The sequence below is a fragment of the Penaeus chinensis genome, chromosome 30, assembly GCF_019202785.1.
Source record: "Penaeus chinensis breed Huanghai No. 1 chromosome 30, ASM1920278v2, whole genome shotgun sequence".
Classification (NCBI taxonomy): Eukaryota; Metazoa; Arthropoda; class Malacostraca; order Decapoda; family Penaeidae; genus Penaeus; species Penaeus chinensis.
Window position 1 is genome coordinate 9,096,458 of NC_061848.1, and position 17,500 is coordinate 9,113,957.

Below are 17,500 nucleotides of genomic sequence, written 5' to 3' on the forward strand. Positions count from 1 at the left end.
GACTGAAGCGAGAGGCGAGGGGCTGCGTGTGTGCCAGGGTGGACGCTCTCGTCCCATTCAGTTAATCTCTAGGCGGGTGGGGCGACCACAGGGCCGTGACTTAGTATCCGGTAGGTGTTCATTTTAAAAAATTGTCATTTTTTTTAGAAACCCTTTATTACTCTCTACTATGTCTATTTTGGAAACCCTTTTCTTCTCTTCTTCTTTCCCACACTCTACCGTCTCTCTAAGTTTCGCCCCTCTGGCTTTTCTACCAAAACGAAGATGTTAATGATTAGTAGGATCACTATTACAAAATTTTGAATTGTTGGATATCAATTTGTTCAGAATTTTTATATCTTATGGAAATCATTGTATCAGTTAGTCTGGTTACCTGAATTGACTGATAAAAATTAAAATGCGTGAAATCATCAACTTTTTTATCTTGACAAGGATCATACAATAGGATATCATTCAAAATAACAATATTCCAAACCAATGTTCTAAAATGCACGGCAAGAACACGGAAGCATTGGGCAGTGCTTCTTCACAGTGCAGAAAAAGGCTTTACAGCGATAGGCGAAAATCATGCACAGCTATGGCAGCGCGTCATTTTCCCTTGTGCATGACGACACTCACTGCATGACACAAAAAGGAATTCTTCATGAATAAATGTGTAAGATAATTTCCTTGATAATATCAGTTAAGAGAGAAGAACGGGAGTGTCGTCTTCGCACAAGGCAATGTTGCACAGCGCTTGTCAGCCACAGTAGCAGCAATGACAGCAGCAGCAGCAGCAGCACAGCTGGGCCCTGGACCTACTACCGTTCCAGGAAACCCAGGTACCTTGGCATCATGTGGAGGGACGTCTGTCTGAAGCAGGCGATGACGGCTCGCTTGCGCTGGATGGACACGACTGAACGCCAGACTTCCTTGGACGATTGAGGGTGGTCGATCTGTCGAGCCGCGGCACCCAGTTAACTTACTCTTCGGGGAGCTCTTGGGGGAGTTACCAAGACGACCTCCAAGTCTCATTTTTTGTGATCATGAGGAAAGGTCTATGCCAAAAGAAAGTCGTTCCAGAGAATATCTACGACCTTTTTTTTACCCTTTGGAGGTCTTCCTGTTCACTCCCAGACAGCACTGATCTCTATGCAAGACTTACGTGCAACATCTAGTTACTTAATGACATTCCAAGCTTTTGTATTTTTAATGAATTCGTGAATAAATCAAATTAAATCAAAACTTATTCTATGTGCCAGAAAATATAACTTTAATCCATGCAAATAAAGTGTTCATATCAACTATACCAGTGTGTCTTAATGCAAGTGTAGATGCGAAACAAAGTGTGTAGGCTTTGTATGCATTCTCATAAAGGTTCCAGTATCCCAAAAGCTATGTGTTCTTACAGAGTAAATAAAAAAGATGATGAGAATGAAGATGATAAACACTGGCGTGCTGAACACTTTTGAAAGAGGCCTGCGAGACGTACACAACACGTGTCCCTTAGATTGCACTTGGGGTCAGCGATACTCACAATATGAAGGCCGTAGAGGACCTTAGCCATGGCGACGATGTTATCGACGGTCTCGTCTACGGTCGGGACCAGCTTCTTCTCTTCGTCGTCTTCCCTCGGGACGCGGCCGCCTCCGAGGCGCGAGTATAACGTGTGCTGCCAATTCATGGCGTCAGACGGGTCGATCTTGTCGGGCAACGTCAGCTGAGTCTTGGCGAACACCAAGATCTCGGATTCAGGTACTTTCTGCATGGGCGGAGTCGACTGTGATTCTCTCTGAACATTCCCTCAAGAGTTTAATTATGAATAACAAACCTATAATCTTTCAGAATCCACAATAAATAAAAAACAATAAGAATCCCACAATGAAAACTAACCGCAAGGAACTTCTCTTTGCAGTGTTGCACGAGCTCCTGTTCTCGACCTGCGAAGAGGTTGAGACCCACTGGCAGGAGACGCTTCAGACAAGCTACCATGAGAGAGGACGCGAGTTCCTTCTCCTTGCTCATCTTCTTGCCGTCGGCGCGCCTCTTCTTCTTCTGCAAAAGGGATCGAAGAGCCCCTGAACCTCATTCTTTGAGAAGAGGATCTAAGCGCCTGCATAGACTATCTAGACTATCCTAAACCTGTCTGGGAGTTTACCTCGTCATAGGCTACGTTTTATGTCTATTATCTTTATCTAATCTGTGTTGTTTTCTTTATCATTATAGACTCATGGGAAAAGTTATAAAAGCCTGATTCAATTGATTCTCACCTATTTTGTCAACATACCTGTTTGTATTGATGTCCCTTTAGTATACATTGAAGTGCGTAATATCATGTGATTTTATTAATGTCTCCAGCTTCTGCCTTTATTTCCATAAAGATTCCTTATGTATTGTGCATATAAGTGTGGGAAAATGAACTAGGAGACGACGGAGAGATAAAGAAAGAAGGGAAGAGAGAGAGAGAGAGAGAGAGAGAGAGAGAGAGAGAGAGAGAGAGAGAGAGAGAGAGAGAGAGAGAGAGAGAGAGAGAGAGAGAGAGAGAGAGACCGACAAAAAGGGAGATGAAGAGAGAGATAGAATGACTGAAAGAGAAATAAATGAACACTGTCCTTGAATTACAAAATAACAAGCAACCACTACCCCATAATCCAAAATGCAGTGTAATGTGAACCTCCTCCAGAAAAAAAGACGAGTGAAGTGTCAACAGAACGTGCCAGTGCCAATGACAAAACTAATGCGTGTTTCTTATAAGACTTGGCTCCCTCACTCCACAAGTCTAGAGACGAATCCAATAACCCTGTATAACTAACTAGTTATCAGGGTAGATGCCTTACATACTAGTAGCGTTGGATATTGCTTAGGGAAAAAATATGACTGAGGTAAAAAAAAAAATGGAAACAGTCACACGTTATCAAAAAAATAAAATACATACTTACATACATACTCTATCAATATATACAGACATATATATCTGCATATATATATATATACCGTACATATATGTATATGTATGTATGTATATACTGTACATAAAGTATATTTATGAATAAAGAATATGGATCTTTAATTTGTATTGGGAAAAAGTAATAAAAAAAAGGAGATGTATCAGCAGGTTCATGAAAATGAACTTAATTTCGCTGTGGCAATAATCACAAGCTATAAACTGAAGAAAGAGTGGCATTCCAAAGCAGCACGATCATTTTTTTTGGGTACCAGCAAAATGCATGGTTTAAAAAAAAAAAAAAGAGGGGGAAAATATAATCTTCAAAAAAAAAATAATCATAATAATAAAAAAAAACTGTATATCAAACGCCAAAAAACAAACAGACATGCAGAACTGAATGTCGACCCTGCAACACAAACTGGAGGAACTTCCAAAAAAAAACAAACGAGAACCAAAGAAAAATAAACGTAAAAGAAAGCCAATATATTTCCTTAAACAAAAGAGAGCAACCCAAAAAACAGAAGAAAACCCTCTTTGCATGAATCACATTACTGCAAGAGGCAAATAAACGTATAAATAAAATAATTGAAAAACAAGCTAATCTTATTTTGTCTTTTTTTTCATCCATAATAAAGCGGCCACAGATTTTTGTTTTAATCATAGTGGCCATGCTGTGTCCAAAGCGAAAGCAACGTAAAGAAAAAATACTGGAAATAAGTAAACAAATAAATAATAATAATAACAATAATGACCAAAAAAATATGGATTGAGAAACAACCCACATGCGACCCGGAGCGCTTGGTATCGGGGGGGGGGGGGGGGGGGGGCTAACACGGAGACTGCGGGGGGGGGGGCATGAAGTAGTGATGGGGTGGGGGGGTCAGTCTAGTTTCATCTAGACGTGCAATCTCTCTGCAATTTTTTTACTCTATTCATTAGATATCAACATCTGTGTTCTCTTTAGACAGAGATATCAGTCTTTTCTGAATTTTTATATTAACTTTTTTTTTTTTTTCTTTCTTTTTTTAAATGGATGAGTTAGGTATCAATATATACATGTTTTTTTTTTCTCTCTCTTTTTTTGCATTCAGAAAAGCTTAACATACCAGCCACTGGAAAACTGACATGTGCAAGTGCACGAAAATCATGAAATGCACTGCAAACAGAGGAACAATATATACATACTGTCATGGTTTGTAGTCCAGTTTGCTTTAAACGACAAAACGAAAGAATATATATATATATACAGATAGATACATGGTGAGATCCAAAACTAATGTCACATCGGAGCACGAGATGGCAGCACCGAAGGAGGGAGGGAAAAAGAGCACCAACGATATGGCAACACTCACCACCGCCAATGCCTTCCAGAAACAAAAATTTGGCCCAAAAGATTGAAGAATAAGAAAAAAGATACAGAAGCAATTTAAATATATCTATGAAGCTTTCGTGATAAATTAACAGCATAATATTCAGGATTAGTTCTACAGCAAAATAATATATGAGCTAGCTATGGAAGCTTCTAATTCAACAGACAACATTTATATCAGTCACTGTTCAATGCATAATCATTATAATAGGTAGATTAATAAATATACATGAAAATAAACATTCCCTTATTCTATCACATAATTAATTGCAATATATCATAACATTACTCTAATCTAATATTCTCTTTCATAATTCTTTATATATATATTACTTCTATCTTTGTCAGATGTCTCTACACAAGAGTGACTCAACATATTTTCGATTCTATACGAGAGACAAACAAGATCTTTAATAATTGCCTAGATCTTGTTTAGTTCTTTCGTGAGTAGAGTCAGACGGAAGCTTGGTTGTGGGGGGGCGGTGTCAGGCCAGCACCCAACTCAGTGCCACGTAGTCACTTAAATATAATGAGATCGTAATTACTTAATTCAACTATCAAGTAAGAACAAGGATAATCGTGATAAAGAGCGTAATTAATCTCTCAAAATATCGAGTAAAACCAAGAAAACTCGAGGTAAGAATTCTCAATGAAATACTTTTGCATCCACCGCAGGGGAATCTGTCCACTCCCGACTACGTGTCTGAGGCCTGCAAGTGCTGGGGAGTGACCGCCCCCTTCGGGAAGAAGAGAGAGCGCTCCAGGCGGACCATGCTTTACCTTTACCTTGCCGCCTCCAGCCGCCGCCTCGGGCAGAACGGCGCTGCGGTTGCGGGAGGAGGCCGTGGGCATGATCAGGGTCATGTTGTCGATCTCGTTCTGGCTGATAAAGTTCGTCTCCTCTCGTCGGAAGTACTGAGAAGGAGAGAATGGTATTTTTACAATGGCAAATGATGATATGTGTCTTATGCTTTTTTGTTTGTTTAATTGATTTAAGTTATCAGTCAAAGAACGATTTTCTCGAATGCTTTACCTGTGAGTTTGACCAGATGTGGAAGATCTGTGAGACACGGTTGTACACATCCTCAGCCTCTGGGACACCGTGCTTGAGCCAGTGGTTCCTCTGCTGGTCGACGTACTTGATAAGCAGAGGATAGAAGGCATATATGTCCCTCGTGAGCAGTTGCCATTCCTCTTGAAGTTGGCTCTCGACCTGAAGGAGAAAATGCATTTTATTTAAGTTTAAATGTTTAAAACATCAATGCTATACATTTTTTGTGTGAAGTGTATTTCAGCCATTGTTCAACAAACTAGGGTATTTCTACCATACAGAACGAACAGTTTGGATCACGATAGGACGTCGAATTAAAACCCACCTGACTTGTATCTTCGGTGGTGGACTTGAGGAAGCTCCTGAGATTCTCCTCCTTGCTGTACATGTATTCCGTTCGCTTGTGGACCCTCTCGGCCAGGGGAAGGTAAGCGTCCTTGAGCAGTTCCTCGCTGGAGTTGATGATGATCTGCTGGGTGTAGCCGGCGATGCGGGTCATCCAGGGGGCGTTCTCCACACCCACGTTGAACATGATGAGACGCAGCACCAGCCGCAGGAGCTGGTTCATGTGCTCACACGTCACCATCGACACGTGGTTGCTGAAGGTATAGAGGCGATATTTTTATTAGGATGGGAGAATGTTATATAGTCCAAATTCAGCCTCTTGATTGTGTATTTGCCTGGTGACATTTGTCTTTCTTTTAGTTATGACATTCTATGTCTTTATTTCATCCATCCATTGAACCACACACCTATCAGTTCACCTATCCATTCTCCATCCATCCATCCAACCACTAAACCCTCTACTTTCCACATCCATCTTCCACCCATTCCACCAACCATCAACTGACCCACCCATCTACCCACAACACCAACCAATTCATTCACCCATCTGTTCTCCCTCCCATCTACCAATCCACCAACCCATCCACCTGTCACTCACCCCTCAGATGGATTCACGTTATCCGGTCCCTGATTCCACCAGAAGGGCAGGTAGGAGCACAGCATGGGCAGGATGACGTCGATGATGTAAGGGAACTCGGTGTGTTTGGATTCGTCGTCTACGAACTTCTCTACTTCCTTCATGACGGCTTCCAGGGTCGGCATGGCTGTCTCCATCTTCACGATGATTTCTGGAAAATAGATAGAAAATTGTGGTGAAATGAGGTAGATTTTTTAAGGGGAGGTGTTTTCTATATCAGTCTCTTTGATTTGTTTGAATGAGACACTTTTCTTTGTACTTTTTTTCTCTTCTTTGTCCACCTCTTCTTTCACATTCACTATTCTTCACTTCTGTCGCCCTTCTTCATCCCTCTACACATCCCTTTTCATCCATCCCCTTCACCGAACTACCTCACCTCCATTCCTCTTCTTTCTCCACCTCATAATCATCCTTTTCTACCACTATATTATCCTTCTCCTCCCCTCTTCCACAAACTCCCCTTCTTTCCTCCTCCCTCCCTCCCTCACCATCCACAACCCTTACACATACCTTGAGCCTCCAGGGACTGATCGGCAATGCGGTTGTGAATGCTCCAGGGGTTGTTCTTGTTCATGAGTGGCTCCAGGAAGGCCACGGGGAACGTTCCAGCGAAGGCCCCGAGGCAGTTGCCGATGGCCGGACGATGTCGGTCCAGTTCCTTCTTCATGAAGGTCCTGTTGCCATCTAGAGAGAGGTCGGTGCCCAGCTGGTAAAGCGCCGCTAGGATCTTGTAGCAAGCCACTTGGATCTCGTCCACTGTTGGAAAGGGTCCAGATAGAAGGCACTATTTTTATTTGTTATTATATTATGACTATAGTTATTGACGGTTAAGGATACTCAACAGACTGGAAGGGTTGAAAGAGAAAGAGAGATGAATAGAGAAGAATAGCGAGAAGGAGGGAGAGGGAGAGGGAGAGGGAGAGGGAGAGGGAGAGGGAGAGGGAGAAGGAGAGGAGAGGGAGAAGGAGAGGAAGAGGAAGAGGAGAGGAAGAGGAAGAGGAAGAGGAAGAGGAAGAGGAAGAGGAAGAGGGAGAGGGAGAAGGAGAGGGAGAGGGAGAGGGAGAGGGAGAGGGAAAGGGAGAGGGAGAGGGAGAGGGAGAGGGAGAGGGAGAGGGAGAGGGAGAGGGAGAGGGAGAGGGAGAGAGAGAGGGAGAGAGAGGGAGAGAGAGGGAGAGAGAGGGGGAGAGAGAGGGGAGAGAGAGGGAGAGAGAGGAGAGAGAGAGAGAGAGAGAGAGAGAGAGAGAGAGAGAGAGAGAGAGAGAGAGAGAGAGAGAAAGAGAGAAAGAGAGAGAGAGAGAGAGAGAGAGAGAGAGAGAGAGAGAGAGAGAGAGAGAGAGAGAGAGAGAGAGAGAGAGAGAGAGAGAGAGAGAGAATGAAAGAAAATATATAATAAAAGGCCACATTACTCACATAGGAGATCTTGCCCGAACTCGCAGGCTGCCGTGTGATCGAACAGCGAGGTGAGCACCGGCAGAAGAACTGTCTGCACGTAGTTGAGAGATGCCGAAGTCTTCAAGTGAGTACCTCGAATGTAGGCGTATTTACCCTGTGTATGAGAAATGTCACTGTAAAACGCCCGTCCAAGTCTTTTATATTTTGTCTTTCCTAGAATAATGAAGCTGAATTTTTATCCCGTATTTGCCACTCCAATTTCAAAAAAGAACTTTCAAAATATACAGCCTACAGTAGAGGAAATTATTCCCAAAATACCACCAGGTTTGCTCACCTCCTGAAGACAGTGAATGCACATCTCCAGATCGACGGCTGCGTTGTTGAAGAAAGTGAGCATCGACGTGCGAATGAACTCGGGGAGACTCTTGGCCAGCGTCTTGGCGTCGACGGAACGCACTATCACCTGCAGGCACTTCACCGTAACCTGAAATAAAAAAAAGGTATCGGGGATCAATGTGGAAGGACATAGGGACATAAGGACATGAGGGTCTCTTACTTCTGGGCTACACTTTTTGTAGTCTATAGGCTTTTGAGGAGCTATCTATGTACCGTACGTTTTGCTTAAAGTTTTATCTAGCATGAAATATTACAAAATGGAAAGAAATAGTGAATGATGACGTAATGTAAAATCTGCAATCACAAGTCAAGTCTACAGCTAGACCTTACCTTTGTATCAGAACCGAAGCAGACCATCTTGAGACGCATGAGATTAGCAAGTTTGCAGAAGAGGGAAGCGACCATCTCCTTCTCCTTCAGAGACGCCGCACCCACCATAGTCGACGTCTGTGCCACCGTCAGGAAGTAATTGCGGTTGGTGCTAAAGGGAAGAGAGAAACAATGGGGTTAGAAAAACACTCGAGTAAATTAAAGTTACGATTAATTGTTTCAATTGCTTAGTAATCTCGCCAGTAATGGCATTTTTACCTGAAGTATTTCTCCATCAGCGGGAGCACGACCTTCGAGAAGAATTTGACATCCTTAGTCGAAGTCTTGAAGGAGCTTCGCCTGGAGAGATTAGCAGAGGGCTTCAGCAGCTTCATGTTGATGGCTGCGCAGTCCAGGTACTGCAGCAGCTTCTCGAGCAGACTGTAGGCGAAGCGACGCTCGACGGCTCCTGCGCCTCCTGCACCGCTGTCCTCAATGGCGCCGCTCCTGAGAGAGAAATAGCGAGCTGAAATATATACCAACTAGGTACGTTTGGGGAGATCATGCTCTCAGTTCTCTTGCGAGTATGATACCGTGGCAAGGCAAGTAACTCACCTGCTGAGCCTGTAGCCCATGAACTGAAGGTATTTGAGCAGCTCGATGGAGCGGAAACGGTCCTTTCGCTTCTCCTTCTCGGTCAGCATGTCGTATGGCACCATCTGAGGGTGCAGGCCGCCACCTGCCAGAGGAAGAGGAGGGCTGTCATATATGTCTTTTTAACCTATATATGACTAATGCACCTTTCTTATTCGCTAACTTGAAGGAAATAAAATAATCATTCACTTCGAATACTATACTTTTACAAATTCGACACTTCTGCGACAGTAATCACATGAATAAACAATTCCGCATCTAAAACGTCCACTCCTCGCCGCGCCCGCCACTCACCGCAAGCCTCCAGCTCCTCGACCTTCCTCCTGGCCCAGATGTCGTGCGCGTTCTCGGCCAGGCGCTCGGCCATGTTCTGCATCTCCCTGGACAGCGTCAGGTTGGTCATGTCCACAGGTTGTGGGTTGTAGTTGTACAGATCGGACTGCGGAAGGAATAGAAATTCGATTTGAAGAGTAATAAATGGTAATAAGAGAAATCACCTAAATGTTGTTGATTATTCAGTCAGAGAAAGTATAATACCTCCCAAAAAAAAAAAAAAAAAAGAGGAGGAAGAAGAAGGAATGATAATAACAATGATATTAGGTATAATAATAATGCTATTGATAATAATGGTAATAATAATATTAATACTAATGATAAGAAGAAACTTACGGTGTCCTGGCGGTGCAGCTGCTCTCGGCCGGCGCTCGTGTTCTCCATGCTCTCGTACTCGATGTTCCAGCTGAGGGCAAGAAGGGCCTTGATGGCTTCCCTCACAGGCTCGCGGTATCGTTCCCGCTCCTGCCGGCGAAGAAAGACATGTTAGTGAGTGGTTAGTAAGTTTATATATATATGTGTGTGTGTGTGTGTGTGTGTGTGTGTGTGTGTGTGTGTGTGTGTGTGTGTGTGTGTGTGTGTGTGTGTGTGTGTGTGTTCTCATTGTAGTTTGTAGACGCCGTTTTGGTTTGTTTGTTTGTTTAAGTTCTTTTCAGGCATAAGAAGGTGAGAGTCTAAAAGCAAGAACCCATATCAAATCCTAAGTGAACCTCATCAACAAGCATGTAAGCCTTCTAACAAACGAAAAGGAGAGAGATTATTTATATGCATAAAGAAACAAACTTTTCCTGAACGCAAATGAGGCTCTTGATCTATTCGAGGCCACATTCACATTTGCAACTCGCGTAATGGAACAAGAAGAAACAAACTTCCACCAAATCTAAACAAAGCCCTGAAACCCAAACTGTACCAATCATAATTACCCTAAGAGCTTCCATAATCCGACACAAGGAAACAAATTCTTGAATTATAAAACAAGTTTCAATCTTATTGTTTACTCCTGAAACTTTCGCAATGAGACAACAGGAAACACTTCCACGAAATATCAATAAATCTCAGTATTAGCGACTTCTGCAGAGGCTCATCCAATCCGACAACAGAAAACAAACTTCTGCAAAATATTAGTAAGGCTCTAAGTCCCTATCTTATCGATTACTTCCGGAATTATCGCAATCCTACAATAAGAAACAAGCTTGACCTTATATACATAAATCTAAATCTGACGCCCACATCAGAAGCTTACGTAATTTGAAAACGTAAAAAAATCAAAAAATCAAAATAAAAACATGAAGGTCCTAAAACACAACCTCACCGATTACCCTTAGAACGTAAATAACCCGGAAACAGGAAACAAATTCTTACGACAGATAATCAAGGCTCTAAAGCCCAACAGGGTCTTAGAACCCAACCTTATTAACCACCCTTTGAACTTACGTAATCCGACAGCATAGAATAAGGCTTGAGTCTGGGATGCATCTTGTCCTCAGTGGAGTAGGCTTCACCATAGGTCCAGCCGCTCTCCAGCTTGCGTGAGGCCCAAGCGTCGTGGTAGTGCTCGCTGAACTTGTTGATCAGATCCACGATGTCCTGGTCCAACTGCACCCTGTGGGAGAAAGTATCGTGTTAGGGCGACGGTTCTCCAACATCTTGGTGATCGTACTACTGGCAGTGCTGTGATGGATCACCATTACCCCTCTCCCATTCCTCTTCACATATAGGGAAGTTAAGGGAAAGAAAAATATTGGAATCCAGAATTGTTATGCACTTTATACATAAGAAATTAATTGACAACTATTTGATTGTGATAAATATTAGTTCATTAACTTCTTCAATTAATTTGTTTATCTAGCAATTTATTAACCTATTTATTATATTTATTCACAATTTACTCCAAAGAACTATGACTTTTACAAAGTGCCTCGTTACTCCCGAGAAAGCTTTAACACCCCTGCATGGGTAATTAACCCCAGTTTGATACCACTTTGTTAGATCTCATATGCGCTTTGTTTAGCATTTTATGACGAGAGCCGAGATAAAACACACTACATTTCTGCCTGTAGTATTTATTACACTATCCTCCCTTTCTTCATCCTAGTGTGATATATATTCCCTAATTAACTCAGCACAAAAAAAAAAATATTCACCCTTATACCAAACTACCTAACCACGATTCTCCCTACAGCGGCAACCAAACTCGAATTTGCTCATACAAACAAAGGCGATCCCCGAGCATTCGAGATCGATGCTCGGCCACTTACTCATCCGTGCTGATGGGCGCGGGCTTGTACGGTCCCTCGGCGCAGGAGGCAGTGTTGTAGAGCTCGTCGTCGTAGCCATGGGTGAGCGAGTAGTCGGGGGGCAAAGCACAACCGATGGCTGAGAGGCATGGCAGAGCCTGAGGGAAAGCGAAAGGGGGAACATGTGCATTACTACTGTATTCATACTTTATTATCTTTTTTTTTTTTTTTTTTTGAAGATTCGAGAAACTATTCCTGGCTAATTCATCATCGTTCCTACTACTCATATCTATCAAGTTCATCAAAGGCTCTATCTAACTTATTAACATCCCGTTTCTTCACATCGACGGCCCGGGCCACATACCTTGCCGAACAGGTCTGGGTCGTACTCCATCTTGGCCAGGGAGTCGAAGATGTTGGTGAAGAGCATCATGGTCAGGCGCTTCTCTTCCTCGGAGGCGGTGCCGGGGGTGTTGGAGGAGGAGCCGTAGTACTTTCCGCAGCGCTCGTAGTGCAGGGTCAGCAGCTATGGGAAGGAAATGACAATTAAAAAAAAAGAAAAAAATAATTGCTAAAGTAGGTATGACAAATCGTGAAAGAACTCTTCTAAATTTAAAACCTATGACAATATAATAACGTAGAGTTTCAAAATCTAGAAACTTTCAAATAATCACACGACTAGATAATGACTGAAATCCACATCCAAATCTCCCAAACTGCTGCCCACACGGCGCCGCAGACCTACCCTGAGGGCGACGGTGGTGTACTCCGACAACTTGGAGACGTCAATGGTCAGCTTGCGGAGGAGCGGCAGGAGTGCGGCCGGCTGCATCTCGCGGGTCAGAGCCACCAGGAAGTCGGACACGGCCTCTCGCTGGCCCTTCGTCAGGATCTGGAGGCGAGAGAGGGGAAATTGGTCAGAAATGCTTAATGAGTCAGGGAGAGGGGAGGAAATGTTGGAAGATGATGATGGTGGTGGTGATGGTGATTACGATTACGATGACGATTATGTTATTGATGATGATAACGAAAATGATATTGGGAGTGATGATGGTAACAGCGATAAAGTTCAAAATTGAAACATAAAATTGATATTGAAGATAAATATGAAACATTACATTTAAAAAAATGAACACCATACACACATTTTCTTATTTTTACATCCTTATTCATCCACTGCCGCCAGACACTCTGACCCACCTTGCACTTGGAGAGCCTATAGACGGTGTGGAGCGTGGCATCCAGCAGGGGCGCGTGGGCCTCAGCCTCGGCGTAGAAGCTGGAGTGCGAGATGAGCGCCGGCAGGATAGAGTTTCCGATGTAGCGGTTGAGGGCGAGACCCATCTCAGGACTCGGAGCCGTCGGACTGAGAAAAAAGAAATGTCGCCACTGTTTAATCTACGTTTAGAATGGCGTTGCGATGTACAGGAGATTTGTGTGTTTTGTAAATACTGGACAGTGTGAAGTGGAGAGCTTCTTTCGTCAGTGGAATGGTAACATTTTGGCGTCAATAAAAAATATTTTTTCGTCGATGAAGTAATATTTGGTGTCACTCTAGTAGGATTTTACCGTCAATGAAATAACAGGAATTTGGCATTAATGAAGCCGTAAGATTTTGCTGTCAAAGAAGTAACAAGAGTTTGTCATAAATGTAGTAAATTTTTTGTCTTACCTTATCGAGTGCTGTGGCGGCCCTCAGGTCAGGCAGGAAAGCGTCTTCGAGGAGGCTGAAGAAGAGGTCCTTGTTGTCCATGCTGTAGACACGCTCGAGGAAGAGCACGATGCTCTGCTTATGGGCGGGGATGAGACCGGGGGGCATGTCGCTCCTGCCTTCATCGGAGGAGTTGGACAGCGAAAATCGCAGCGACAGAACGCCCTTGAAAGGAAAAAAAATTAAGGCGTAAACAAAACTGAAAACATGAATGGTGATATAAAGGCATATCTCATCATAGCGACGTGAATCCCCTTCATCTGCCTCGAGGAACACGATGTACCTGCAGGTCCTCCAGGGGCACGAGGGAGCGGAGAATAGCCCGGGCACGAAGGCTGTCATTCTTGCCCTGGGCGATGACGTTGGCTTCTGGGGCACAGCGGCCCATGAGGTCGACCAGGGTGCAGTAGAAGTTGAGAATGGCGGCGCCGGTGTCCACGTAGTCCTCGTCGTCGTCTCCTGCGGGCATTGGGTGCTCGATGGGCACGACGCCCTCGGCCTCGGCTCCCAAGCGCTGAAGGGCGATGCGCTCGGACATCTACGGGAAGAGATATTTTAATATTAATAACCTGTATATTCATTAACATCCCAACATTCAGCAACCTTCTGGTTGTTCCAGCTCGAGATAATGCAAGCTATAATCAGACAAACGTTCTACAATATCCCTCTCGCCCCAGATAAACAAAGCCAGCAGAGGCCCAACCAACGGGACCCGTGTACCCACCTTATTAGCGTCGATGATAGCACAGAGGAGGCCTTCGCCCTCACCCCTGAGTGCGGGACCCAGGCACTCCGGGCGGCGGATCAGCAGACGGATGACCAAGTTGGCGTTTTCCTCCACACTCTCGCCTGCAGGAAAAGCAAAAACGGTCTCAGAAGGGCGGTTTCTATGAGGACGAACTAGATTGTTTGCGTTTAATGGCCATTATCTAACATGACTTTTCTTTTTCTCTGTTTTCAAATTTGGCCAACTTTTTCTCTCTTTTTTTTTTTTTTGAGTTTACTTGAAACAAATGGTCTTGGAAAACTGACTTTCAAAAGAATGAGATTCCATATTCCCATTTTTGTTATAAACTTCATACGTTTTATCCGATATAATACGCACAGTCTTATTTTTATTTATAATTTTTCAATTTGCATTTTGACTTTCAAGTGCCATGCTTCTGGTAGTTAAGAAAAGAGGACATTTGAGGTATACACGCGTCTTTTACAATGAATACATTTCACAAGTGACTTAACTAAGAAACTGCACTTACTTCACACTGCATGACCAATGTGTATCCCCAAAATACAGTCCAGGACAAAGAAGACATGGTCTGATAAGGTCAGTGATGAGGAGGGAAAAGCGGCAACTTGTGAGTGAAAAACAGGGAGGAAAATAAAGCGAGTGAGGAAAGCTAGATTCTGAGACGCAGTGCACGTGTACCTTGTACTTCTTGATCCCTGTTCAGACCTGGTAAAAAGGGAGCGAACACTGCAGGCCAGCTCAAGCCAGACCGTAGCACTACGAACATGTTACACCGAGAGCCATCATGCTATTCGTTGGATGTGATTTTATTTTGGTTTGTAAGCTGCAGTCTGATTGGCGCTCCCGTAAGAAAGTCGACCAATCAGGTGACAGCTTCTTCAAAAAGGGAAAGGACATTGTTTACAAAATGTTGACAGGACAATACTCACAGCTCAACAGGCAAAGACTAAATTTTCATTGTGGATAAGCAAAATTATTAACACTTCATGTACATGAAACGAAAATAAAAATCAGAAAAAATAGGTGTTCTTAGTTATCAAAAAATAATAATGATAATCCACATAAATTGCACCTAATTTTGCACTACCATAAACCATAAGAAAATATTAGTGTGACTTAACCGTTATAAAAATGAAAGGGAAAGTTATAAAAGCAGGGTATGCTGTTAGGCCGGCAAAGACTACAGAAGTGAGACGCTTTTATTGTGAAGCTAATTAATTCAAAACTCGCAATTCAGTCAGGCTTTCACACACCATATAAACACCAAGAAAGATTTCAAAAGTGGCACAATTTACACATACATTCTCTTCAAAAATCATAAAAAGGAAAAACATTCGCTCATGCATCGAGAAAATCACACGCACACACATAACGTTGACACAATCACACAAAAACGAGAATCGCACACAAAAAAACAGACATAAAATCACAAGTAGAACACCGTCAACACACGCACTTACACACACATAAACAGAAATAACCAGGCGTTGACACACACACTCACACACACACAGTATCAGACGCAAACATACGCACACCAAAACCACCCGCTCACACAACCACACGCACAGAACCAACCACACACCACACGCACTCACCTCCGACCCACACGCAGAAGCGAAGGAAGTCGAGATAGCGTTCGCCCTCCACGGGATCCCAACCGAGATCTGGGTACCCGCGCTCCACAAGGTCGCTGTTGCTCTGGAGACCACACCTGGACAGGTAGACGGCGATCTTCTCCAGGTGATGCTCTCTGGGGAACGGGAAGGAAGCAGTCAAATGGTGCTCGAGTGGGTGTATTTTTATTGGGATTTTGGAACTGTGGGTTAAAGGGAAGAGTGGATAAAGAGTGGGAGGGAGAGAAGAAGAGAAATGGGATGGAAGAGATGGAAAATAAAAAGAGGGAGAGAAATAGGGAGAGGGACGGGAAAATGGAGAGGGAGAGGTAAAGGGAGAGGGAGAGGTAAAGATAGAGGGAGAGGGAAGGGAGGAGGGAGGGGAGAGAGAGAGAGAGAGAGAGAGAGAGAGAGAGAGAGAGAGAGAGAGAGAGAGAGAGAGAGAGAGAGGGAGAGAGAGAGAGAGAGAGAGAGAGAGAGAGAGAGAGAGAGAGAGAGAGAGAGAGAGAGAGAGAGAGAGAGAGAGAGAGAGAGAGAGAGAGAGAGAGAGAGAGAGAGAGAGAGAGAGAGAGAGAGAGAGAGAGAGAGAGAGAGAGAGAGAGAGAGAGAGAGAGAGAGAGAGAGAGAGAGAGAGAAAGACACACGCAGACAAAAAAGATCTGAAACGGCACCTTTCCCCCGCCATCACTACCACACCCTCCCCCTGGCCCTAAGCGCCTTTACCTGAGAGCCAGAGCCAGCTCGGTGTTGTCCATGAGCGAGGAGTAGGCCACGTCGAGCGGAGTCGTGCCGCGCAGGGAGGGCCTCGAGAGCAGGATGTTCGAGTTATCCAGCAGGAAGGGCAGGTGGTCGAACATGGCCTTCTGGTTCTGGCGACTCGTCCGGCAGAAGTAACAAAGGAACTTGCAGCAGGCGACCACCATCTCGTGCGAGGTGTCCTGGGGTCACGGAGGAGGTCAGATCAAGCTAGGTTAATGGTGAGGGATTTTCTTTATTTTTTTTTCTTTTCTCTTTTTTTATACTTCTTTGGCGCCAGCTTGATTGGATTTAAGCATATGCAAAAGCGGAAATTGCCAAAATAAATGTCTAAATCATGATCTAGATATACAAGACTGACTTGCACGACACTGAAATCATCACTAGCAATAACAATAATAATGCTTATAATATCCGTAGTAAATTTGATGCGGTGAAAGATTATTATTATAAGACTACAAGCATAAGGGTATGGAAAGCTATGTTAATAAAATCATGCTAAAAAAAGACAAACCCAAATTTGTTGAAGTCATCTTCAGTCATCTCATATGAATGCACTTGAGAGCCAATAAGAAATCTTAACATTTTCTTTTCGTGGTAGGACTGGAATTTCAAAAATATATATATATATATTCTAAAATATCCCTTGTCTGAACATGTTTAGGGTCGTGGACATTTCTGTATTCGTAAGAGTGCCTGAGAAAACATCTGATGCACAATACAAAAAAATGTTTTAAAATGTATTAATATATTGGTGTTCCCATAATGACGTTTTTCCTGGGTATCTGTTAGATCACGTTCCCTTGAAAAAACTCTTAATCCTTATACAAATCAAGTCATAACTAACTATGTGATGATTGTGCGTCATTCTAGCCATGTTCTTATTCTGTAAAACTAAAAACTATAAACCTACAGATATCTTATTTAATAATCTTATATAACCTCTTTCGTTCACAAGACAGAGGTGTTCACTAGAGTAAAATAAGCTAAGGCTTAATCAATCTTAATAAGCTAGATTGA

At 43.4% G+C, this 17,500-nt stretch overlaps 1 protein-coding gene across 1 annotated transcript in view; it reads right to left on the minus strand.

The window, feature by feature from the left end:
• The window catches only part of LOC125041099 (ryanodine receptor-like), a 173,633-nt gene that overhangs the window by 30,505 nt on the left and 125,628 nt on the right, over positions 1-17,500 (minus strand). Inside the window, 25 exon segments of the mRNA XM_047635851.1 lie at positions 1,517-1,741; positions 1,873-2,034; positions 5,076-5,210; positions 5,329-5,508; positions 5,672-5,945; positions 6,290-6,479; positions 6,839-7,084; positions 7,739-7,874; positions 8,055-8,204; positions 8,447-8,597; positions 8,705-8,932; positions 9,041-9,164; positions 9,374-9,518; positions 9,749-9,877; positions 10,847-11,015; positions 11,671-11,807; positions 12,014-12,175; positions 12,395-12,541; positions 12,850-12,996; positions 12,998-13,015; positions 13,322-13,525; positions 13,644-13,898; positions 14,085-14,209; positions 15,707-15,861; positions 16,448-16,662. Of these exon segments, the coding sequence (XP_047491807.1) occupies positions 1,517-1,741; positions 1,873-2,034; positions 5,076-5,210; positions 5,329-5,508; positions 5,672-5,945; positions 6,290-6,479; positions 6,839-7,084; positions 7,739-7,874; positions 8,055-8,204; positions 8,447-8,597; positions 8,705-8,932; positions 9,041-9,164; positions 9,374-9,518; positions 9,749-9,877; positions 10,847-11,015; positions 11,671-11,807; positions 12,014-12,175; positions 12,395-12,541; positions 12,850-12,996; positions 12,998-13,015; positions 13,322-13,525; positions 13,644-13,898; positions 14,085-14,209; positions 15,707-15,861; positions 16,448-16,662 (4,209 nt within the window).